Below are 26,207 nucleotides of genomic sequence, written 5' to 3'. Positions count from 1 at the left end.
ACCTGAATGTTCTTTTGTGTCTCCATCAACATGTAAAGATCCCTCAGTCTACTCTTTCATTCCCTTACCAACGTGGGCCCAAGATCCTTTTGTTCCCTTTCCCCCCCCCCCATCAGCTGCCCACAAGTTACGTACTCTTATTTGAATCTCTGGGATTCCCTTTGCCCTACCACTTCTTTATCTCGATTGGTCAAAACTAAAGGCAGTCCTGGTTCACAGGTCAGAATAGCTTGTTTACTGAGGGTCTAACTTCTTGAAAGCCAGTGCTCTGAGGTGCTGTGTTCTATGTACTCCTCTATCTCATATACTCCATGTCTTCCTCGGTCCCTCTTACAACTTTTCATCCACCTTCTCTCCACCATCTATATTGCTAGGTTGCCCAAGTTCCACATACTGACAACTTCATACTTTATCTCACAAGTGATATCTGAACATTTTATGTAATACACCGTAATAGATGTTCTGAATGTTTCACGTCCCTCATTTTAATGGCAATACGTGTGAGAATAATTCAGCCTGATTCCAGGAGCAGCCTGCAGCAGTCCTTTATAAAGATTTACTTCAGTGAACAAATTTAACACACTAGAGATAGTCCTTTTGTTACCAGAAATGTCTGTTCTATAAAAAAAAAAACTTGGATAAAATTGAGAAGTATTCACATATTGTTTCAACGGTTAATCAGATATACATATTTGCATATGGTCAACAAGACAGTCATTGGACATCCATTAGTATCTTGATTCCATTCTTTTTCAATTGTGTAATGCACAAAATCACAGCTGAGACATGTTTTGCATAATGTAACCCTGATTTTTTCTAGGCTCGGTTTCTTATTTCCCAGTAATGCAGTAGCTTGTGATAAAACTTCTAATTTACTAAACTATAGTTACTGTCCATGTCCCAGTTGTTGAACTCTTGGTTACTGATTCCTATGCAAGTAGTAATTGAATATCTCTATGGTTCCAAGAAGTATGAACAGTATTTTAATCCAGATACAGTTAATGGGAAATGCCAATGTTACGGCTTAATATATTATTGCAGCATCCGAATAACTCACATTCTTTTGTAAGTCAAAACTTTTCATATTCAACGTTTGAGTGTTCAAAGGATGAATCTCAGATTTGCGAGAGGGATGAGCAGTGCTTAAATGTGGGTCGACCAGAACCTTGCTCACTTCAGCCGCTGTGTTCTTCACTGGTGCTTGTGTGTCGAGGAGAAGTTGATATTGTCGCTGAAGTGGTGACAATTTAAGGAATATTGTCTTGGTACCCTTTCTGAACGGAAATTAGGGGATTAGTTTGCTCCATGTGGGAGATGTGGGCTGTGGTTTCTGGAATTGGGAAGCAGTCTGGTTCCAGGTCTGAGATCGTTGTGTGGATTCCTGGTGTAGAGGCCCAGTGAGCCTTGTCTGAATATGTACTGTATGGCATCAAAATCTTTGTGCGTTGATGGCAATCCAGATGATGCACACAATAAAACAGTGCAGGTAGATATCCTTTCAAAGGCTTTAAGAGCCAGTAGATGACGTTGCTGCCATACTTGCATTTAAATTGAAGGATCCCATGACCTGCTTTGTTGGACTAGTTCTTTGCTGCAGCTGTATGTTCTTCTCAATCGAGGGCGAAGATGAATGTGAGGCTGAGGTATGTGATTGTGTATTTGCTTTGATTCAAAATATTTATTCAGTTTTGAAGTCAAACCATAAAAGTACACCTTATAAATCCATAGTGTATAAATATACCTTATCATAACAATATTACGTCTGACATGTTAAAACACTAACAATAAATGCAAAGTATAACACTGTTCATAAAAACCTTTCAAAGCTCATCATAGATAAGGTGTACAAAGAAAACAGTATACAAACTAAAATGCTAAAATCACTTGTGATAAATGCAAAATATGACAATTCATAAAACGTTTCTAAGCTCGTCAATAAAGTGCAGAAAAATAGCAATATAGAAATTACAAAGCTACAGTGGCAATGTGTTAGACCAGCCAGCTCGTTGTAAAGTACTAATGCTATGTAGTATGTTTAAACCAGTCGCATAGGATCATAAAGTGCTAATGCAGTTGAATTGTTTAAATGAGTCTTATTGAGGCTTAGCATCGACAAAGGCAATTGCCATACTGAGTTGACCCATAACTTTCATAGACTTGGACTTAGAAAGCAGGCAGATTACCCACTGGGTTCTATTTAAAAAAAATCTCTAACTAGGGTCCGCTACATTAATATATAATAAAGTGGTAAACCTACTAATCCGCAACTTTCAGAGATAAACAATAAGGCCTTAAAGTCCCAAAGTCCTTCATCATCGTACTTGTACATTTATGTAAATGGAACATTATGGCTAGGCTAGCCTACCAGCCCACTGCTCCGTAGTTGGTACTTATACCCAAGCTTAAAGTAATTATAAATGTAGGCCATGGAGGAATCACATACGAATCTAGGAAGATGTTTGGCACGTTTAATTAAGATGTTTCCTAATACAAATGGCTTTCCATATAAAAGAAGCAATTCTGAAACATGTGTTTAGATCCTCCAGGGAACTTAAATATGAATGAGCTTCATTGTAGTTCCTAATGTTATTGGCTAAAAACATTGGTTTTAGATACATTTTCATATTCACAGTATAGAAGCTACAAAATAAAATAGAATGCATTGTGCCTGGAGTCCATCTTCCATCACATGGACATTTTACATCATCCTCTGGCCATCACTTAATATTTAGGTCTTGCATACACCTCTCATGTGCGGTGTCTTTGAGACATGTTATTTTTAGGTCTCGCGACCTGCGTTGCACTGCGCAGCAGTGCTCGCGCAGGTCGAGACCTTTAGTAGGTGGAAAAAACGGGGAAATCAAGCTGACCTAGGAATCGCACACGCTTGTGCGTTTCCTTTTCAGCTCCCCCATTGGCCTTTGCGTGCGTCTTATTCTAAAGGACTGCATGCAATTGGCCCGAGGCGTGCGCATAGCTTCTTCCATGGCCTATTGGTGTCTATTACGCACACCAAGCGCGTAATAGACACCAATAGCCGTGGGAGGAGCGATGATTGTCCCCAGACTCAGGCGTGACGCGGGCGCCACTTGTTTAAGGAGTGGTGTTGGTGTCCCCCAAACACGTATTTAGAACGGCGAGCTAGCCCTCTGGAATGGCCTTTCAATTGCTGCTTCTGGCTTTAAGAAGAGTCCGGGGTGCACGGCTGCTGAGTTTACATTCATCGACCCACAAAGAATTGCTGGCACCAGCCCGACGTGGCTGCAGTCTCCATTTGTGCTGCATTGCTGTGCTTCGCCTCTCTTCCATTTCCCTCGGTAGAGATTGAAGCATTGTCCCCCCACCGTCCTCCCCATTGTTTCCACACGGAAGTCGCCATCTTCCCTCCATCACTGACAGAACTGGGCTTTTTGATTCCCGCCGCATGTTTATTCAGTGCGAGCCGCTGATGTGTCATTACCTTCTCTGAAGATTACGGGCTTTAAAGCTCCCTTCGCACGTTCGCTTTATTAATGGTAGGGAATCTTTTCTTTTTTATCTTTTAAGATAGGTCTGCGCGCCCTGAGAGAGGCAGGCTGCCTTTTTAACTCGAGCTATGGATGGGGCTCAGCCTCGCAGGGCAGGCCAGGCTCCATCCGTCAGACTGACCACATAAGCCCGTGTATTGCAGTTGGCAGCCTCGCTCAGATTTCTGAGCCATGAGTCCCAGCCATTAACGTTATAAGAACCCTCGACCCCCCCCCTCCCTCAGCATTGCTTTCCTGCAGTTTAAACATCCTTAAAAGGTGAAGGTGAAAAATAACAGTAGTGAAATAAATTGTATTTTCCAATCAATGTGTTCCTTAACCAAACTCAGACATGACTCTCTGAAAATTAATCCTATCTTCTCCACTCCCCCCCCCCCCCAATCAAGTTTACCCATAGCTCCTCCCCGCCTTTTCTCCGCATCTTGCCGCTGACCTCTGGCTCTAATTTCTCTGAATTCCCTTTCTGCTTTTTTGTATGTCACCTTTTATTTTCCTCCTCCTGTTTAACTGGCTCGTCTGCTCTCCAAGTCTCAATTTTCCTAGTGTTCTACTAACTCCATGCTGTCTCCACCTCTCCATTTCTCTACCTCACACCACCCTTTCTCCCTCCATCTCTACTGCACAGCTCCCTCCGAATTGACAACCTCGAGTGATATACGAGCCCCGAACTGTAGTGAGCTTTGCGAGAGCCTCAAACACCTCATGGGAATTTGGGAAAAGCGCCCCTCCTCCAGACGGTTTATGTTTAAAAACAAGGCTAAATACTGCACCCCGCGGCCATTTTTCCCAATCATATTGGCTTCTAATGTATACTTAGAAATAGAATCTCTTCCACAGTGGAACTAGCTCTGTGCTTTTAAGATCTGAAACACGGCCGGTTTTCATGACCAACATCAAATAAGCTGTTAGAAGATGCCGTGCCCCCCCCCCATCCCCATGACTGGGCAGACAAATATCTGCGGTCACATGGGAAATACTGGCTATATCATAAAATGGTATCCATCGGAAAAAAAAGTCTGAGGTATTTTACCCACTGCCTTTCTCTGCCAGCAGGAATCAAATAACCTGCGCGTGGAATTGAAATAACATTAGCATTTCTTCCATTAGATGCCTTTATGTTGCCATTAAAAACCTCTGCTCAGATTTCCAGGTGCGTTGCCAAAAAAAACCAGTGTGCTGCTTCGTGTGCCAGTCCGCCGGGGACATTCCGTAAATAGACTGGGGTGTTACGAATTTTGTAAATAGTTTTCAGGTAAGGCATCACGTGCCTCTCTTAGCGTCTTACTCTTACATGTAAATAATAGTTTTCAGGTAAGGAAACATGCACCTCTCTCACTCCTTCGAAGCACCTCTCACTGTAGTAGTAGTGCTCTACTCTTTTTTTTTTAGGTCTGGTCTAGACACAGCCTCAGCTCTCCTGCCAGTCTCATTTTTCCAAAAATGTTAAACAAAAATACAAACATTTTACAGGAATAGAGGGACTTTGTCAGCCCTCATTATGGATGGATCTATTCAAGTGTCGTCCACGATTTACTTCCGCCCCCCCTTGGACTGCAGCAAGGGATGCAGAGTTCCCCCAGTTAAGCCACTGGTTTTCTAGACAGTGATAATTGGAATGTTAGTCCTGGTCATATAAAGTCGACCACTTTCATGCCAGGATTAGCAGGCCGATTTCAACATTCGTTTCATGCTGTCGTAATTTATTTTTGCAACAGGTTTATTTTTATTTTTTCCAAGCATATGCATGCCACCTTTAGACGGCGACATTTTTTTATTCCTTTTTAGGTCTCGCCTGGCTATCGTGTAAGCGATCGCTCAGCGAGACTTATGTAGGGGCTTCAGAAAATGCTCCCAAAGGCTTCCCAGACGGATCGGGTGGCGGTTACGCGCACAACCACGCGCATTCCATTTGCCACCAGCTACTTCCTGCGTGTGCGCCGCCTCACGCAGTCAGAGAGATTTAGTAAGGGGCACAAGACCTTAGGAATGCGGTTTATGGCCAGTGCATGTGAGGCATTCAAGCTCAAAGCTGGCATCTGACTTGAAAGCAGCAGACTGCTTTCGCTAGCGCGCGCTCGGCCTCACTTCCTGCATCCCCTCTTACAACAATTAACTTTCGTTATAACTCACACCCCATATGCTCGTTCCCTCCCACCCTTCCTTTGATGTCCGCTTTTCTTGTTGTTTACAAACCACGCCACACACTGCTGCACGCCACACACTGCTGCACGCCGCACACTACCGCACGCCACACACTGTTGCGCACACTGCTGCATTACACACTGCTGCACACCACACACTGCTGCACGCCACACAATGCTTTACGAAACACTGCTGCACGCCACACAATGCTGCACGCCACACACTGCGGCACGCCACACACTGCGGCACGCCACACAGTGCTGCATGCCTCACACTGCTACACGAAACACTGTTGCACGCCGCACACTCCTGCACGCCACACACTGCTGCACGCCACACACTGCTGCATGCTGCATGCCGCGCACTGCTGCACGCCGCACACTGCTGCACGCCGCTGCACGCCACACAGTGCTGCATGCCTCACACTGCTACACGAAACACTGCTGCACACCGCACACTGCTGCATGCCACACACTGCTGCACGCCACACACTGCTGCACGCCGCACACTGCTGCACGCCGCACACTGCTTTTATGCGAGTTTATGCTACTGACATTGTAAATGACAATGCCTTTTATTTATTTTAAAACCAAAACATAAATAAAAGGCATTGTAATTTTACAATGCCAATAGCTCAAACTCTTATAAATGCGAGACCTATTGCATTGCAAATGCTTGTTCACTTGGACGGCATATGTTTGCAAACAAAAAATAGCAAGCTTGCCGAGACCCGGCCAGATTGGCTTTGTTAGTGCTTGTTTTATTAACGTGTTTATGGTTTGAAAAAAACGAGCTAAACTAGACAGGATCAAGTAATATTGTGAACAGTATTAAAATATTTTAAAAAATGTTGCATGGTGTAAATCTGAAGAATTAGGATTTATGAGAACATCCAATTTAGTTAAATCTATAGAGACAATGCATGTGTGAATACAACATCAAACAATGATTGCCCAGAGAAAATAATGTAGCACAACAAAACAATACATGTGCCAAAACTTCATTCACTTTATGACTCAGCCTACTCTTCCTCTCGTTTCGTCTCCTGGATTTTGCTCAGTGCGTCACTGATTTTGTTCTAATATTCTAGAGTGAAGATTGAAAATAAAAGGTCAGCATCCACTTATGCCAGTGTGTAGCTCACATATCCCTAGGGGACTGCTCACTGTGCAAGGTGCTCACATAGGCCAGAACTCTGCATGGATACAGCAGGTTGATGGTGTAATACAACAATGGTGCTGCTTAATGTTACAGAGCACTGCTTGAACATTCTATTGGTGCTGCATAATGTGCCGGAATACACACACACAACCCATGGCTGGTATGGGTGCCATGGCTTCTCAGTGTGCCACAGGAGTTGCTCAAATATGCCACACTAGCTAAATGTGCAAAGCTGCTGTTCAGTATTGCAGTGGCACTTACTAAATTACAAATGTGATGCTACAGTGTCCGAAGCGATGTTAAAGATGCCAACTCTGGTTACGGAGTCCGCAGTGCTCCCCAGTGCGCCAGTGGCACTGCTCAGTTTTGTCACCGGTGCTACTTATTACTTCAGAGATGCTCGGTGCACCTTTGGTACGGATGTAAAATGCTATGCATGCTAAGAATGCAAGTGGTGCTGTTTGTATCTCATTTTGATAGTGGTTCCTGCTTAATGTACTAGTAGGACTGCTCATTGTGCCATAATACTCCTTAAACAGGTCAATTTGCCATTCAACTCAGCTAGGCTAGCATTGTTCAGTGTGCCATGTTTGCTCACTGTGACAGTACGGATGCTGAAATATGCCTGTGCTACTTAATGTGCAACGATCTGTGCAAGGGCGCTGCTCAGTTTTACTCGGGCTGCTCGCAAATTCTCAGTATGCGAGTGGTTCTCCTCAATGTGCTAATGTCTCTGCTAAGCAGGTCAAAGATGCTGCTCAGGGTATCCGGTACCACTATGGCTCATAACACCAAATAGTGCTGCTGAACGTGCCAATTTGACTAAAGTGAATGTCTGTACGAATCGCAAGATGCTCAAATTGTTCAATGTAATATGGCTGCCCACTGTACCAGTACTGCCGTAACATGCCAAGAATTTTCAAAATGGCTGGGGCTTTGTTCAATGTATCTTGGCTGCTCAAGTGGGGTGCAACCCAACAATGTTAGTGCTACTCAGCGTACCAAAGGCCAAGGTTGAAGTCAGAATACGTGAGGGATGCTCAATGTGCCAGGATGACTGCTGCTCCTTATGCCATAGAAATTCACTTTGCCTGTGTCAATGCTCAAATAGAACATAGCTGCTTATTGTTTCAAGTGTGCTATTGAATTTGCCAAGCTTTTGTTCATTGTGCCATAAATGCTACTCAAATGTGGCGCAGCTGCTCAATGTGCCTAGTTTGTTTCTAATGTGCTAGTAAGACTGTAGTAGAGGGGATATTTAATGTACCACATCTGCTTAATAATGCAATGGATACTCAATATACCACGGCTGCCCATGATGCCAGTGCTACATATATATACACCAGGGCTGCCTAATATGTCAGTGGTGCTGTTTGAAGTGTCTATGTGAGGACCTGAGAAGTGCATTGGGAGGAGTCATGGCTGTGGTGCTCACCCTACGATGTATATTTCTGTGATGTTTAAGTTTTAGATTAAAACAGTAGAGGAGATACTTGTTGAGACTGATTTCAGAGCCTTCTTAAAAATTACTTACATTTTTCATACTGTGCCAAAGTATTGTTTAGTACTTGCTCTCGGACCGCCATTCCCAAGTTATTGTTATCAGGACTTGTCCAGTCAAAAATGGTATCGGATTTGCAGGTGTTGGTTGATACAGTTTTTGATGCAATTTTAAATTAATATGACTGCATGAGATATTGTTGCAACTCTCAAGGCCCTATTCACAAATTGCATTTTGTAGTACTAAAGCAGTACTACAGTAGTAGTAGCTTCTTGCTACAAAATAAAGTTGACAACCATCCAAGTGTAATGCTTCTCCTCGTCTATCTTTTCTATGGGGAACACGTCACACATTAAACTTTTCTTCTTAGTAACAGATGAGGGAGGGAGCAGCTTGAAAAAGGGCATACTTACTACTAAATGAGAGGGGTTTAGGGAGGAGTAAGGTGAGGTTTAGGGAGGGCAAAGGAGGGGTTAGAGGAGGGATAGATGCCCACCCACAAAAGAGTAAACCCACTGCTAGTCACATTTACTTTCATAGTTGCTATAGCTAACAAACATTTGCAATGCAATAGGTCTTGCATTACTGAAAATGTAAGATTGGCGGTGCATTATTATTTGCAACACCAATAGCTCAAACTTTCACTAATGCGAGACCTATTGCATTGCAAATGCTTGTTAATCAGTGGGTTTGGAGGTTGCCCATTACTTACCTATGGTTAGCTTAATTGTCACTCTGATGTGATTGATTCTCATTGGTCAGCTATCATTTGGCTTCCTTCTTCGAGGATTTCCCCCTCCCCTGGAGCATGGACACATTACTTAAGTCCTTCCATTGTTCACATTATTAGGTGCTACTTTTTTCTTTTTCCTTAAGCACTCTACCAGTGTCCATCTTCTTCAGCAGGTCCCCTTGTGTACTTCTCATTCCTCCATGCCATTCCCACGTTGGTGTTGCTTGCTTTCACTTACGTCCTTCCAATGATGTCCATGTGGTTTGCCCCTGCCCCACCCTCCCATGGTTGTCACTGTGCTTGCTCCCAGCACCCCCACTCCCCAATAAACTTTCCTCCCTTTTACCTGCTAACCTGCCATCCTCCTGTAATAAACATAAAAAGCGCTATGATGCAGCCAGTGCTGCCCACTTCATAGCGCTTTTTCCCCTATCCCCTCCATTATCAATTTCACCAACCCACATACAACCTCCCTCCCTCTCGGTTGCCGTCCCCCCACAGCAATAAAAAAAAAGTGCTATAACGCGACCATTGCTGGCAGTGTCATAGCACTTTTTTTCCTTTTAAGCTTCAGCCATGCATCAGGGGGGTAGTATGCTTTAATTGGTACCTTTTTCGGTTTCGCGCCTAGCGTTGCAGTGCGCAGCACTGCTCGCACAGCGAGAGACCTCTTGCAGGGGGTTTGAAAATGTACCTAGAAATTACACACGCTCGTGCGTGTGCTTTTCCTTTTGTGGCACACTATTGGCCTTTGCATGCGTGTGTTTTACTGAGAGAGCATGCAATAGGCCAAAGGCGGGCGCATTGCTCCGCCCATGGCATATTGGTGTCTATTACGCGCACGAAAGGCCATGTGGTTGCAATTATTGTGCCCAGACATGGGCGCAATAATTGAAACCACATGTTTTGCTGTGGCACGCGCACGCACACCATTCATGGGCATGTTTTTTTTTTTTTTACAATAGTGATCGCTTTCGCGATCGCTTTCACTGCGCAGCTGTCTAGGGCTTTCCGTCAGGCACGAGGTTGGAGGAAGTGTTGAAACGTGGCCGCGGGCGCACGCTGGTTTTGCAGTTCTGCACGGGGCTGGTGAAACGGACACGTCTCAGGTGAACTATGCTGCAGGGTGAGATCGGGGCCATGCTCCCTCTGAAAGGGTCAGTTGATTCGGAGCAAGGTGAGTGACGAGGGTACCTCAAGTTATATATATATATCCCGGCATAAGTAGCCCCCTTCCTTGGGACTGCGGTTAGTAGTTCAGGAGGGAGGAATAACTGCAGTTACGGTTGGGTGGGAACTCGTTTCAAAGCTTGATGGACGTCATCACATGCCACTTGTTTAACGAGCTATAGGGCGGCTGGCTAGTTTGAGGCAGTGCTGCTGCTGCAATTATCAAGGCTCCGGCCGCAGCGCTCTGAGCGCAGCCTGCTGCAGCTTTCACTGGCCCGGGCCACTGCCTGCTATCAGTTTTGATTACCATGGCGCAGTCCGCAGCACTCTCAGCGTTGCCTGCTGCTGCAGCACGCACCGGCCCGAGCCACTGCCTGCCTTCTCTCTGCCGCTATAGAGCTCTGGCTTCCGTGATTGCACCGGGCCTGGCTGTCAGCCCACGCCGCATTCACTGGTATTGTTATGCAACATGAGGCAGTGTTGCAGATTTCCTCACTGAGGCAGGCTAGTCTCAGTGAATGCGTCCGATGGCCTTGCTTCCCCCCCCTTGTGGCTTTGGCGTGGGCTTCGGTGGCAGACTGGCTCCTCACTGCAGATGCAACTAGGAAAGTGCCGCCGGGTCTCCAATGTGGTCCGCCACTTTCACGGCCACCTGTGCAGTCCTCAGAGTTATGGCCGCTCTGGGCCTGATGGCAGCAGGTCAGCAGGCTGCATGGGGTGGCAAAGCAGCCTGCACCCCAGGCAATCACTCTCGGCAAACTATGATTACAGGACAGCGGCCGTGCAACTCTTGCCAGTTAGGCTCCCAGCACCGTAAATCCCAGGCACAAGCACAGTGCAAGTACGGAATAGGCCTCTAAGCCAGACTCACCACACCGGCAAGGGCCTCGCCAGCTCCTCCAGGGGATGAGTTCAACACTTCCCGCCAACAGCCGTAGGGAAGGGTCTCGCTGTTTGGGGGACTCGTGGGGTTGCTATCAGCTGTGAATACCTGCTCTCCCCCGCTTTATTCTCTATATTACCGCAATTGGAAGCGAAGAGAACTCCGTGTCAAAGGACGGCCCCGCAGGATTCAGGACTGCCTGAGGGCCTATCACTGGAGGTAGGCTGGGGCCGGGCGGTAAACTTGAATTGCTACGGCCTGCAGTGACTCAACAAGGCCTGAGCCCATCTAAAACCAGCCATCCAGACCATGGTTGCTGCCTAGCGTTATAGAGTGCTCAAAGCGGAAGGCCAGAATTGGTTAAGAGAGTTAAAAACAGATATGGGAGACCAGCAACCAACCTGTTGCCTAAAGCTGCCCAGAGTCTGGTCAGCAGGCATTTGACCCATGATGGTAAGATAACTTTTTCATTGATATTGTGACGTACATACTGTGATGTGCTAACCTCGAGGTTTGCGAGGGAAAGGTTTGTGGTTTTTCATGAGTAGAGGTCCTGTAGAGTGACTGTTTCCTAAATTAATTTAAAGCAAGATCTGTATTATATTTAATTAGCTTTTGCATTCACAATCCTGAAGCACTGTAGCACTAAAAATAATAACATGCATTAGTGTCCTTGAGCAACATAGTTTGAAAAGTAATTCAGATTGAATACATAAGCAAGAAACTATTTAAAATAGTGCACACTATATTTTATTGCCTAGGCAACAGCTGTAGCCCAGTATTAGACTACAGACCTTCAGGTACCTGAACTGTCTCTTGAATGCAGCTCTCTACTATTCGCTCTGTGATTGACGGTCTGGCTGACAACTCTTACCTGTTTATGTGCTACAGTACATATATAAATATATATATATATATATATATATATATATATATATATATATATATATATATATATATATATTTGATTTCTGAATGGCCATTGTCTAGACACTTTCCACATTAACATCATTACTTTTTCTGACTTTAATATTCCATGCTTTTGTGTTTAGGATAAATGGGACATTCGTCCTCATCTGGAAAACTGATAAATAAGTGCTCCTTCTCCCGAAATGTATGGTGGATTAATAAAAAAAAAATGAAACTGCACGCCCCTTTTGTTGCCTGTGTCAAACGTTAAACATTTATCTTTTGGTCTGTCAGTGTCTGCCATATGTTTGGATTCTCTCTTAAGAGAACGCCTCAGCCTCACTCTCCTGAGCCTTGCCTGATGCAGAGTTTCTGTGGCCACTGTCCCATCAGGTTAAAAGGGCACTAGGTTAGTTCCCTTCCATTTCTGGTGCTTTGCAGGTGTTTTAAGATCTCCTAAGAGTTTTACGTTGCTCGAATGGGTGTAAATTCTGCTATATATACATTCCCCTCATCTTCATTACTTGATTTTTCTCTATAGAAAGTGTCACTCATAGTCCTTGAAATGTCACTCATAATTACACTGACATTATGAAAATGTCACACATAGCAATCTGAAACCTTGGCAGCTATGCAAAAGTAACGCCCTGTGTGTGAGGAAAACAAAAAGGGTATATGCTGGGGTAAGAAATAGAGGAAGGACAAGGTGGACACGGCATAGGGGAGGGGGGGGGGGGGGGAACAGAGGTCACTGGGTAGAGGCTTCAGCACACAGACATTGAAGAGGGATTGACAGACAAACACACATCTTCCCAGCTGCACATATCGCAGTCTGTCACGGGCCGAAGCACAATTTGGAAAGTACACACCTCACAAGCAGTCACAGGGTAGAACCAAATATTTGAGCTGCACAAGCAACCAGACTACACTACCCAGAGGGCTGTTGTACACACCACTGAAAGTCATGAAACTATCACTCACAAGCTGCACAAACAAGCAGTGTAAGAGCAGTCCCAGTTCAAAAGCGTCATACATTCACAGGATACACAGGCAGTGTTGTGGCAGAAACAGATAATCACAGAACAGCAACACGAGGTCAAAGTAACCGCACACAGACAGTCATAGAGAAGCCAAAGGGCACTCACGCGTGCAGGCAGTCAAAGTGTGTCACACACATCCTGACACACACACATGCCATGTTTAAACAGGCACAAATGGGCTGTAACAGACCTACAGCATGCTTGCCAACAATCTATGTCCAAAAATGGGAAAGATTTTAAACATGCTAATTCCGACAGTGCTGGAAGTGAAGCAACATGACATTTAATCTGACTAGAACAGTCACTCGAAATTACCTCACATAACATGCGACCTAGATCAAATTGCCAGAAATTACTGTTTGGTATTCGATTGATGAGTTGGCTGGGATGGCTACTATAATGTGATAGCATACGACCCCATCTAGTTTAGCTATTGACTTCCCATTCTTTATTTACCAACCACATTAGGTCTCCACCTTTACCACTGTTTTTTATGTCGATCCTGGGCAGCGCATGTGCTGCTTTGCGAGGTATGCTGCTTTCAAGTATGTACTTTAAGTTCTACCCATATTTTTCATTGGCTTGTGTCATTATTCTTTGGAAACTGGGGCTTTCATTGGTCAACAGGCTCAGTAAACCCTCCTTCGTACCGCCTAGTCTCATTTTGTAACTTCCCATCAGGACCCTTCCTGTTACATAGGTTGTTATTCAGTAGGCTTTAATTACAGCCTCCGAGCACTATTTGGTTAAATGCCATGTAGGCAGGACATACTCTTCCCCCAACGATTTTTCTTCTTTATAGCACGGCACACCATGCTGATGCAGTGGAGGCTGTGCCTTTAGTTTGTTGTTTGCGGCCTGACTGCGGCTGCATGGTTTTTTTTTTCTATTTTTTGTTTCCAAGCACCCCATACAACACTTTCACTATAATTTCACCCATGCCCCTTTCATTAGATGAGCCGCGTCTAAAGAAAGGTATGCAGCCGGTATTAAAATGAAACCAATGCATGGGGTACTTTTACAAAAAAGCATTTGTTTGTCAACTTGACAAACCAATGCTTTTTTTTGGTAAAAGCGCCCCATACTGTGCTTTCACTTTAATGGCGGCCACGCCTCTTTCTTTACACGCGACTCATCTAAAGTAAGGGGTACGGCTGACATTAACATTAATGCGCGGCATTAAATGCTTTTCAAAAAATTGCATTTGCAATGCAATAGGTCTCGCATTTGCGAGAGTTTAAACTTTTGCCAGTCATTTACAATGCCAATAGCTCAAACTCTCGTAAATGCGAGACCTATTGCATTGCAGATGCTTGATCTTTGTGGCAACTACAATGGGGGTGACCCACATAGCAATCCGAAACCTTGGCAGCTATGCAAAAGTAACGCTCAATGACTCTTGCTGAAATCATTTTTATCTAAATGATCCTTCAACAGACCCCTTACACTTCATGGAACAATTCTAACGTTGTGCTCCAGTGGCACAGCCTGTTTTTTTTTAAGACAATTTTGTGTGTGAATCCCTTCTCCAACCCAAGACAATCTTCAACAAGCATTGGCATAGCCAATAGGACTCGCCTTTGGGACCTTATAAGTGTTTAGCCATGCAACAGTTGCATAACTAAATACTTATAAGGTCCCAAAAGCAAGACCTATTGGCTATGCCAAGCAGCCGTGGGGCCGCGAAAGTGATCGCTATCACGATCAGACATCAAAGGGGCCTTGCGGCCGCGAAAGTATTCGCGGTAAAGCGCGGCGCGCGCCCGCACACATGCACTGCAGCTCTAGGCTGGCCTGGTAGCACTTTTTGGAGCCCTCTCAATAAGTCTCGCCAGACCAGCGCATGCGCTGGGTCAGGTGAGAACTAAAAAGAGATTTCTGTTCCCTAAGTAACTTGATTATATAGCATGGGGTTGCACCACTGGATCCACTAAAGAGATGGGACACTCAGTACCTGGTCTGAGCACCTTACCAAATGATCCCTGATCTCTCCACCCCAAGATATTGTATCCTTTGACCACCACATAAATCTTAATACTGATGGATCCTCCTCAAAATGTCAACATTTTATTGTAAAAAAAAATATAAAAACATTAAGTCAATAACATGACCATCAAAAGAGATAGTGCATATGTCAGGAGGCAACAACTGGATTGAAAGACACTCCGATTAGTATATTTTGTTGGTAACAATGGTTATAGGAGACCAAGAATCAAGAGTGACTTTTAGTTGTCACACCAATACAGACATGACAAATGGGATCCCCACCTATCACATTGCTCTGGTCTGTTTCCACCATCTTGATGGACAACACAACCCTAGTGTCTAATTCGTCTGCTAACTCGAGGTAAGAATAGGGTTCCTCCTTCACAAACCCAACTTTTTGCACACTCCTACATGCTTTTGCAAAATGCCCCAATTTTTTACACTTCAAACATAGTTTGTTGGCCGCAGGGCAGTTTTTATCATCGGCCAAGTGTTAGCTGGAGCCAAACTTGAAGCATGTGTTGGCATTACTGACAGATCTTCCACTTTTCCTTAAATCGTTTTCAAGCAAAGTGTGAGATTTGGCTTTTAATGTAGCTACATGTTCTTTGCCCTTGTTCAAGTCTGGGTCCATCTTTCAATTCCTCTGGCTATCTCTAGTGTTTCCTGGAGATTATATTTATGACAGCATAACAATTTCTGCTGGATACGCTTGTCAAAATAATTCGCCACAATTTGCTCCTTGAAATAATTAGCCAGGTTACCATCGAACTCCAATGTTGAAGATAACACCCTTAATTCAGCCTAACAGTTATCAATGGATTGGAACGGGTTGTCCTTGTAAAAAAAAAAAAAAAAAAAAAACTAGGCCTTTCTACAATAATACTGGTATCATCCTTAAAATGATTTTTAGGCATATTAATAGCTTCTGTGTATGTATCCCATTCTGTGTCCGGGGTGCGAATAGCTGTGGGTAAATGGTCAAAAATGCCTTGGTCCTCAGCACCTAGGCACTTGGAAAGTTGTGCAAATTTCCTTGTTGCATTCATCTTGTCCCAATCCATAGCAATAGTGATAGTGAAGCCAAACAGTCTTCCCTAGAATACTCACCTTGAATACTTACCCAGAATGTCCGTGGCGACATTCTACAACAAGTTCTACACGTAGAATCCACAACAGTTATCCTGCAGTGGAATGACTGGTTGAACTATCACGCAGGATGGAATGATTGGTGGAGCTGTCCTACAGGAAGCAATGATTAGATGAGTTATCCTGTAAGAAGAGATGATTGGGTGGTTTAGCCTGCAGGATGGTTCAAATGATTTTCGTTTTGCTCAAACCTGTATTCCCATGTTGTTTTAGGGCAGCTTCTGTTAACACTATATAAAATTATTTATTTGATCTTCTTCAAATAATAATGTTAAAAGGTTGAAGAGGTATTATGCCCAGTTTTTAAAAGGCATAAGTCAAAGAAGAAGTTTCTTCAGTATTTTGAAGAAATCAGAGCTGGAGGGATAAAGAATGGCCCTGTTGTCTGATTCACAGCAAAAAACCTGGTGTTCCTTGTTTGGGGTCAAGATCGAGAAGATCGGGGAGGAGATGTCAGAGAAATCGGGGTCACCATCTCAATCAAAACTCCAAGAATTCTACCTCTACTCTCGTCTTCCTCGGTTTTAATTCCTAACAAGTGGGTAAATCAGTTCATCAACTGAAAGTAGAGGTTACTCCACAGTTACAAGAATTCCTAGACTGTAATTTACTTCTGCCTGATGCACAGTCTGGGTTCAGACTATGGGGAGGGAGACAAAGCACAATAGCTGATATCGGGGAAGAGCTTCTGCTATCACTAGATGTGGCTCGTAGGAAATTCAGATCCTTCTAGAGTGGTCTGCACCCCAGGACACCATGGACTAAAAAACATTCCTGGAGAGACTGGTCAGACAAGGGACCAGCTTTCCAATGATATCACAATTTTTTGTCACAACACAGCCAAAAATAAAAATCTAAGTTTGCTCCCCTCATCATCAACAGTTAAACCTATCGCATGTGGGGTTCCCCAGGACTCCCCTCTAGCTCCCTTATTAATAAACGTATACATGAGACCTTGACTAAGTTTTTCTCGCAATACCAACAACAGTTACAGATGTACACGGATATCGAACTACATTTCTGAGAGGGTAGCATAAGGAACACGGAGACCATCACTATCTGAATAAAACATATGTGTTGATGGGTGAAGGAAAGACATCTCGGAGTAGATCAAATGCTAAAATCCTCAGAGTAAGATCCCTTGTGTGACAGATTTCTCATCAATGAGCTGCCTGTCGGAACTAGGTGTCATGGCGCCTTCTGCCCAAGCAGCAAATAATCTTAGTGTGTGGTTCATCTCAGAACTTTCTATTGGTGGTCGTAGCAGAATAATAATAATCAAAAACATCCGCCTCCATCACATGCTGCTGAGAAGGGCACTACGGTTGCTTTGGTTTCCTCCCGGCGCCATCTGTGCTACCAAGACCACACCACAGCATCGTTGTTAATTCTGGAGCCCTCTGGAAACGAATAAAGAAATGCCAGAGACTGCAAAACAACGCAGCCAAATCGCATTTCAACTTAAATCATCTTAAATGACACCTGCCCCTAAAGGTCAGCTTGGCTTCCAGTGGCAGAGTATGAAGTCCAAAATCCTCAGTGTTTTCTTCGAAGCTAAAAGGTAGTCCGCCCAAAGTATCTCGGTGGCTTATCTCGAACTATATACAGAAGTGAAACCAGTGGCACAACTAGAGCCAAATTTATGGGGGGGGGGGGGGGGGGGGCTAATAAAAATTTCGGGGGGAGGGGGCTAATTTTTCCAGCAACAGGCAGAGAGGGGATGCAGGGGCTCTAAGAAGGGGTGAAAACACAACAAAGCCTCGTTAACAAGTAAATGGTCTTTTAAAGACCTGTGAAGTAGTTAAGTACTCGGGTGCAGCTGCGGCGATAAGACGGTCGCCAGACCAGGAAGCTCTCTCAGCCCGGGCTGACACACACGACGAGGGGGGGCTGAACCCCTTTCAGCCCAATGGGCGTTGAGCACCTGAGTGGATCAGAGTCCAAAGATGCAAACGTAGGCCTATGATGGGAAGTCACTATCAGTGTCGCGGGAGCTCAGTGACGAAGAATGGACCTAACTTAGAAACTCTTAACATGCATCTCTAGAGAATCATTCCCAACCACCTATGAAATTATCTGGTTTTACCCATCACCCAAAGAAGTGACAGGTCTCACCTGAAAGCAGTTTTTCTTGTTGCACATTTTTTTGTAGTTTTATTTTATTTTATTTTTTAAAGAGGTAAAGCAGCATGTTTTATTCATTGCCCTTTCACAATTTATCAGGAGCACTAAAGTCCAACAGTGAACCAGTCACTGCCCTTCTTCTGTTACCTATCATGGCACCAGATTTACAAAGTCAGAGCAAGCAGCCCAGTTCAGGATAGTTGTGGGCCAAGACTGGTGTTGGCGAGTATAGCTGGGAGGAACACCAGTGTAGATAAGGACAGGTGTGGTTCAGGTGAGCACCGTCTTCACCTGTGGCAGTAGGGCTGTCAATTGCGCCTGCAAGTCCGTCAGCTCACATAGTGGATTTCCAGTCAAGTCCAGCTGTGACAGCTTGGGACAGCTGGCCAGTGGCTTGAGGTCAGCTAAACGTCTGATACAGTTGTTCCGCAATGAAAGCTCCTCCAGTTTGGGCAAGTCTGCCACCCCTTCCAAGGTCTCAATGTGGTTATCATCCGCATCCAGAACCTCCAGACACAGCATCACTCGCAACTCTGAGGGTAGTGACTGCAACTCATTTGCAGCAAGAGTCATATGACTGACCAGCAGGAGATGTTCCAAGTGTGAAAGTGCGGTGAGACCCTTGTTAGAGAGCTCGATGACACGAACTTCTGCATATTCCATCTTCAAGATGTTGTTCTCAATAAGAAACTTGCTGCGCAGGTCATTAAAGTAAGCTGTGCGCATCGGGTCAGCAGCCTTCAGCGTCTCAAAGTAGTGGAGAGTCTCTTTCTCATAAGCCAAAGGGTCGAGTGCTCGCATGAGGAGGATGATGGTCAGCAAACACCACTTATTCTCGGGTTCCAGTGTCTGAAGTTCTTTACATGATTCAAGTTCAGACTGCAGAACAGTGGACTTTTCCACAGAGAGATCACACCGAAATGTCTGCGCCTCTGTACAGGAATCCTGACACCAGCTCTCCTTGCGCCCTCTGAGTAGTGAGCATTCCATCTCCCCCAAACCATCCTTCCAGAAGACGCGAAGATCATGCCGAGGGCAAAGGTCATCAAGTGACCCCACAGGAAGGTTACAGGTCCAGACAGAACCATATTTCCTCCCAGTGGGGTTCTTCCAGGACACTTTGAGTGGAGTTTGGTCCAAGAAGAGTAGCAGGTCATCGGAACCTGGGGGTATCATGACAGGCCGGGAGAAGCTGACTGCCACCCAGGCCCCCTCCCGACTCATCAACAAACAGCGCAGCGACTCCTCATTATCAGCTCTGCCCAGGAGCCAACGATGGTAGAACCAGGCACTTTGGTCATTGGGGTCCGTGAAAAAGGCATTCTGCACCATTTCAAGTTCTTTCAGCAGTATCTCCTCGGTAACTCGCCCCTGGCGCTGAGGGTCAGGGTAGATCTGAGGGAGTAATTTGCTTCTGTAATGCCAGGAGGAGTAGTTGGAGAAGTTTTTAGTGATGAGGCTGTGGGTGAATTCAAGCTCCTCCTTTGCCAGGACCCGAGAATGGCTCACAACAAATCGCCGATAGTCCCAGCAATGGAAATTTCTCTCATCTGTGTCTAGGAATTTGTTACACAGCTGCAGTTCACGACCCCAGTCTGGCTCAGGGGCCCGTTCCATCACCCACGTGCGGTGGTGCCATGCACCATAGGACTTGGGGTTGACTCGTAGACATGACTCCAGGAATTGCAGTTCACCCTTATATAGTAAATTCAGCTCCTCTTTGGAGATCTCTTTCTCTAGCAGCAGGAATACTTCACGCCGCAAGTTCCAAAAGGAAGCAAAGTCTGGATTAGCCCCAAGAATCTGATTCGACAGGTCCAGAACCTCTTTGTCGAGCTCGCCATTTTTCTTCTTCTCGAAGATGGTACTTGTTTTAGTGATAAAGATCTGAAGCTTCTTCTCCCGCTCTTTACGTTTTGCTTCCTGCTGCTCTTCACTGGTCTTGACTTTCACTCGTCCATGCATGTTAGCAACAAGTAGTAGCCGTAATTCACGATGCAGCACCTCCGTTCTTAGGGCTCTATTTTAGCAGCAGCACCGGAAGTGGCAGCCTCCCATTAGAGGAATAACCCTTAGCAGCGACAATATCACGTGATAGGCACGCCAAGGCACTTCCTGGAAAAGCAGCGTCAGAAGGAACCTGTTGGGTAGCGTCTAGTTCTCATTTAAAGCCGCCTCCCTGGCTTTCAAATTTTTTTGGGTTGCATATTTATATAGCGCGAACTCGACCCGAAGGTATTGGAGTGCTTTGCATAGCACCGTATTTACATTACACATTCAAGCACGTGGAATTAATTGATTTGCCCAGAATCACAGGATGTGGACGCGACCTCGAGGCTCGAACTCTGGTTTCCTGCACCAACTATGCTTTTTTGTAGTTTTAAACAGCGCAAACTCGACCCGAATGTACTGCCTGGAGGGCTTTACGTGACCAACAGTTGCATCACACAGTCAAATATTCTTTTTTTTTTTTTACATGGACATTCGGTGATTTGCGCAGAATCACAGGAGCCGACGCAGACTCGAATCTGGTTCCCCAGCTCCAAAGGCGACAGCTCGGGCCGTTACAGTACTTCTCCTCAGCTGGAAAAAAAAAACCACATGATCAGAAATTTCGAACGTCAGGAGCTGATATTTTCTTTCGGCCATTACACCATCCAAGAAACGGGACGAACTGTGATACAAAGCTACCGTTTGCACACAAACTGGAAGTTTGCAGAGCAACTACAATTATATTATCGTAAGACTTGGGTATGTTCACGTGAATGTAGTCATTCAAAAGTTGATCGATCGGGATTCGACCAGTAGAGGGCACCTGTGCGCTAATTTAGAGCATTAGGAACGTTGGCGTACAATCTGGATAAGGAAAATACAGTTCTAGCAAAATATTTTTCTAGGACCATTTCAAATTACTGGTAGTCGCCGATCATCTCAGAGAGATGGGGAGGAGCTCTAGAGGCAGTCCAGCTATGAACCGGAAGCTCTTGGGAAAGGCATTCATCATGCCCTGTGTTTGGTGCAGTCAGTGTGTAGGGCAAGTCTTGTGGTGCCAGTTGGATAATGCAGACTTTGGAACGGGGGAACTAGGTTCGTCTCGGCGTCACCTCAACATACTGTTATTCTGGCAAAATCACTTAATCTCTCCGTGCCTAAAAAAATATTGAATGTGTCCTTGGAGTATGTAAAGTGCTCCAATACCTTCGGGTCGAGTTAGCGCTATAAAAAAAAATTGCAAAAAAACTGTGTCGCCCGCTTACCGGGTAACCACTACAAAGGAAAAGTGGACGTCATTTATAGACACACTATTTCGGTATGAGGAAACCAAACTCTTTAAACAGTGTGGAGGAGTCTGTGACGACAGTGTACGGACTGCAATGCAAATTTGGAATGACCAACAATAAAAGAATTTGAAGCCAATTTCTTTTGAATTTTGGTAGAGGAAACATGGGGGAGAGTTTTGCTCAAAAACAGATGTTTCGAAGAAAGTGATTGCTAGTCAAGTACGTGTTTATTTGTAACAGGAAGCCAGCCTCGGCCCTTAGGGTCCGAGTGAGTGGCTGCGAGGCAGTGTCATCTTAAAGATTTCAGGGGCCCTGGGCCAGACATACTTTAGAGGGCCCTGTCCGGGACAGCGTAGTATTTTATTACCCATTTTCTGCTAATTCAACCTCACTATGAGGAGAGAAGTTAGCCTAACGGCTAGGGTGGTCGACCTCAAATCTGGGGAACCGGGTTCGGTTCGAGTCTCGGCCAGGAAGCGCAACATCTTGTGATTCTGGGCCAATCACTTAATCTCCCCGTGCATACCAAAAATGGATGTGTCCCCATGTAACGCAACTGGAGCTCGTGTAAAGCGCTCCGATACCTTCGGGTCAAGTTCACGCTCTCTGCCAGGACGCGCAACATCCTGCGATTCTGGGCAAATCACTTATTCTCCCGTGCATACCAAAAATGGATGTGTCCTCATGTAACGCAACTGGTGCTTGTGTAAAGCGCTCTGATACCCTCGGGTCAAGTTTGCGCTATATAAAACTATTTAAACAAGCATTGGCATAGCCAATAGGTCTCGCCTTTGGGACCTTATAAGTGTTTAGCCATAGATATTGGCTTTGCCAATGTCTTTAAGCTATGTTGTAGAGGATTGTGGTTACTATGCAGCATGTTGAAAAGTTATAATAAACGAGTATTATAAGCATTTTTGTTAGAAAATTATATATATATATATATATATATATATATTGTCCAACAAATTGCCCAAGGGCTTTAGGAGCGCACCCAAAGAGTGAACCATCCGGTTTGTTTCTGGAAACTTGCTTCTTTATTTCAGGTTATTTACTCGGACCGGACGCGTTTCGAGGTATTAACCTCTTTCTCAAAGGTCACCATTGGCAAATACGGGTCACCAAAAGTCCTGCATGCTGCTTTATATCTCCGCTGAGTGCGCCTTTTTATCAAGCATGCTGGGACTTGTAGTTTTAACCTTTAGTAGGTCTGCGAATCCGTACATTTAAAAGCCCATTTATTACCTTGGTAGGTCCCAAAATCTAGTGCAAGTTCAATTATCCACACTCGCTCTGCTGCATATCGAGTTGGAGAAGTTCCAGCTCTGCCGCCTCCTTCGCATTTGCACAGATGGTGCTGCTCCTCACGGTAGGGCGCTGTGCTCAAAATTGTCCAACAAATTGCACAAGGGCTTTAGGAGCGCACACAAAGAGAGTGAACCATCCGGTTTGTTTCTGGAAACTTGCTTCTTTATTTCAGGTTATTTACTCGGACCTGACGCGTTTCGAGGTATTAACCTCTTTCTCAAAGGTCACCATTGGCAAATACGGGTCACAGGAAGTCCTGCATGCTGCTTTATATCTCCGCTGAGTGCGCCTTTTTATCAAGCATGCTGGGACTTGTAGTTTTAACCTTTAGTAGGTCTGCGAATCCGTACATTTAAAAGCCCATTTATTACCTTGGTAGGTCCCAAAATCTAGTGCAAGTTCAATTATCCACACTCGCTCTGCTGCATATCGAGTTGGAGAAGTTCCAGCTCTGCCGCCTCCTTCGCATTTGCACAGATGGTGCTGCTCCTCACGGTAGGGCGCTGTGCTCAAAATTGTCCAACAAATTGCACAAGGGCTTTAGGAGCGCACACAAAGAGAGTGAACCATCCGGTTTGTTTCTGGAAACTTGCTTCTTTATTTCAGGTTATTTACTCGGACCTGACGCGTTTCGAGGTATTAACCTCTTTCTCAAAGGTCACCATTGGCAAATACGGGTCACAGGAAGTCCTGCATGCTGCTTTATATCTCCGCTGAGTGCGCCTTTTTATCAAGCATGCTGGGACTTGTAGTTTTAACCTTTAGTAGGTCTGCGAATCCGTACATTTAAAAGCCCATTTATTACCTTGGTAGGTCCCAAAATCTAGTGCAAGTTCAATTATCCACACTCGCTCTGCTGCATATCGAGTTGGAGAAGTTCCAGCTCTGCCGCCTCCTTCGCATTTGCACAGATGGTGCTGCTCCTCACGGTAGGGCGCTGTGCTCAAAATTGTCCAACAAATTGCCCAAGGGCTTTAGGAGCGCACACAAAGAGTGTGAACCATCCGGTTTGTTTCTGGAAACTTGCTTCCGTACATTTAAAAGCCCATTTATTACTATTAATGCGAAGGAGGCGGCAGAGCTGGAACTTCTCCAACTCGATATGCAGCAGAGCGAGTGTGAATAATTGAACTTGCACTAGATTTTGGGCCCTACCAAGGTAATAAATGTGCTTTTAAATGTATGGATTCGCAGACCTACTAAAGGTTAAAACTACAAGTCCCAGCATGCTTGATAAAAAGGCGCACTCAGCGGAGATATAAAGCAGCATGCAGGACTTCCTGTGACCCGTATTTGCCAATGGTGACCTTTGAGAAAGAGGTTAATACCTCGAAACGCGCCAGGTCCGAGAAAATAACCTGAAATAAAGAAGCAAGTTTCCAGAAACAAACCGGATGGTTCACTCTTTGTGTGCGCTCCTAAAGCCCTTGGGCAATTTGTTGGACTATATATATATATATATATATATATATATTTATTCACATCCATCCATGTATCCAAGAAGACATTATGTACAACTGAACGACCCAAATAAACAAGAATTAACTTGAAAAATGTATTCTAGTTAAGTGAATCTCCTCAAAACGAGCGGGTGACAGACCAGTGCATCTTATAGGTCGATTGTTGACTCGTACATACAGCCATGTTCGTAAATAATGTGTGCCAGAAATATGAGCCCTATAGCTCCGTAGTGAAGATCTGAGAGAAACCAGCAAAAGCACGGCGCGTTGTGTGTAACCTGACCCACGAGGAATGCAGCTGCCACCCTGCATGCCCTCCTCGCTGCCGAGAGCAAAACGCTGCAAGAGTGAACATTAAAAAGAAGGTGGGACATGCACCCACCTTTAGCCATTTGCGTGCTTTCATTAGTGAAAGACGCACGCAAAAGCCAATTCGATGTGTGGGAGGAGTCAGACCCACACAGAAGTTTAGAGTGCTCACAAGAAGCCTCCCATAAAGCAACGCATGCGCGCTGCACTAGGCTCGACCTAAAAATGATGGAGAAAATGAGAGCTGGTATTAAGTGCAGTGCAACAAACGTGTTCGAACTTTCTTTCATCTGTTCTACAGTTTACTTCCCCCTTACCTTAAGCCAGATTTCTGTACACGTGTTTCGAGAAAATTCTAAATTGAATGGGTAAACATATATGGAATTCACCAGTATCTCGAAGATTAACTGCTTCTTTGAACACATTAAAGATATTTCTGGGCCTCTGGAATCAAGCTATCCTGGCTGAAGAGGGGTGAAACCCTGAAACCGGTCCTAGGATGCTTGTTTTCAGTCCAGTGAGGACCTGGCTTGGCAGTTCGGGCTGGACTGCTCCCATGAGGCACATGGTCAAGACTGATTTGCATATGACTGGGTTCAAACTGGAATGGCAAGGTGAGCAAAAAAAACGATGGATTTAGGCCCAGATCTCTGTACTGAGGTGAATGTATGATATTGTTCTGCATTCTGTCCATCAAGTGTTGTTTTTGCCTCTGTACCTTTCACCATGTCAAACTCACAAACACGCATGTTAATAATAGCAAGAACGATCTCCTGGTTTTGTATAGTAAAATATTTATAGCCACACAAGAATTGTGTAAAAAACATGCCATCGCTGAAACAAAAAGGTCTAGATGCTAACTAATGGTATGGGAAAACCTTTGTAAAATGGACATGCAAACTTTGTATTAATAAACAAAAAAAAAATCATTTAACATGTGGTGTCCAAAGTCCTCACTACAACGTGCAAGGACCCCCATCCCACTAGTGTGCCAGAGTGTCTAGTGGTGCAGCTATGATTTAACAAAGGATTCCCAGAGGGAGGAGGCTTGCAGTAACATATGAAGCGTGAAGCTTAAAACAGCCTGGTATGAATAAGAGCAGAAGTGTTACTGAGGATTGGGGGGGGGGGGGGGGGGTCGCTAATGAAGGGGGAAATTAAAACACGTGATATACTATTAATAGATAGAGGAAAAGTCTGACAGAGAATTTGGTTGAAAGATCTTTCCTTTGTGAGATCGATGTTTCCCAGAACTTGTTTGTGCGACTTGTAGTTAGATTCCTTATCTATCATTAAGGAGGATTCACATACTGACTTCTCGGGGGTTAGGAATAGAGCGTTGGGGACATCTAGTGACCATGTTAAGAACATCTAGTTGAATATTCTATGAATGCGTCCTAAACTTATGAGGTGGGGTGGAAAGAAGTTGAAGATATAAAAAGAGAGCTGGACCTCTTATAAAAACAAGCATGCGCGCTGCGCGAGTGGTGCGTGTGCGACGGCAAAAGTTGTCCGACCTGGGTC

At 44.8% G+C, this 26,207-nt stretch overlaps 2 protein-coding genes across 7 annotated transcripts in view; both read right to left on the bottom strand.

The window, feature by feature from the left end:
* Positions 1-26,207, bottom strand: part of CARD9 (caspase recruitment domain family member 9) — a 276,679-nt gene that overhangs the window by 83,354 nt on the left and 167,118 nt on the right. The gene's annotated exons all lie outside the window — the stretch shown is intronic.
* Positions 18,343-21,264, bottom strand: RABGGTA (Rab geranylgeranyltransferase subunit alpha). The gene has a single exon (XM_085613224.1). It carries the CDS (start codon positions 20,288-20,290, stop codon positions 18,596-18,598), a length of 1,695 nt encoding a protein of 564 aa, XP_085469350.1. The 5' UTR covers positions 20,291-21,264; the 3' UTR covers positions 18,343-18,595.

The sequence above is a fragment of the Triturus cristatus genome, chromosome 1_2 (genome assembly GCF_964204655.1).
Source record: "Triturus cristatus chromosome 1_2, aTriCri1.1, whole genome shotgun sequence".
NCBI lineage: Eukaryota > Metazoa > Chordata > Amphibia > Caudata > Salamandridae > Triturus > Triturus cristatus.
Note: the sequence above shows the minus strand (reverse complement) of the source record. Positions and strands in the feature narration are given on the sequence as shown.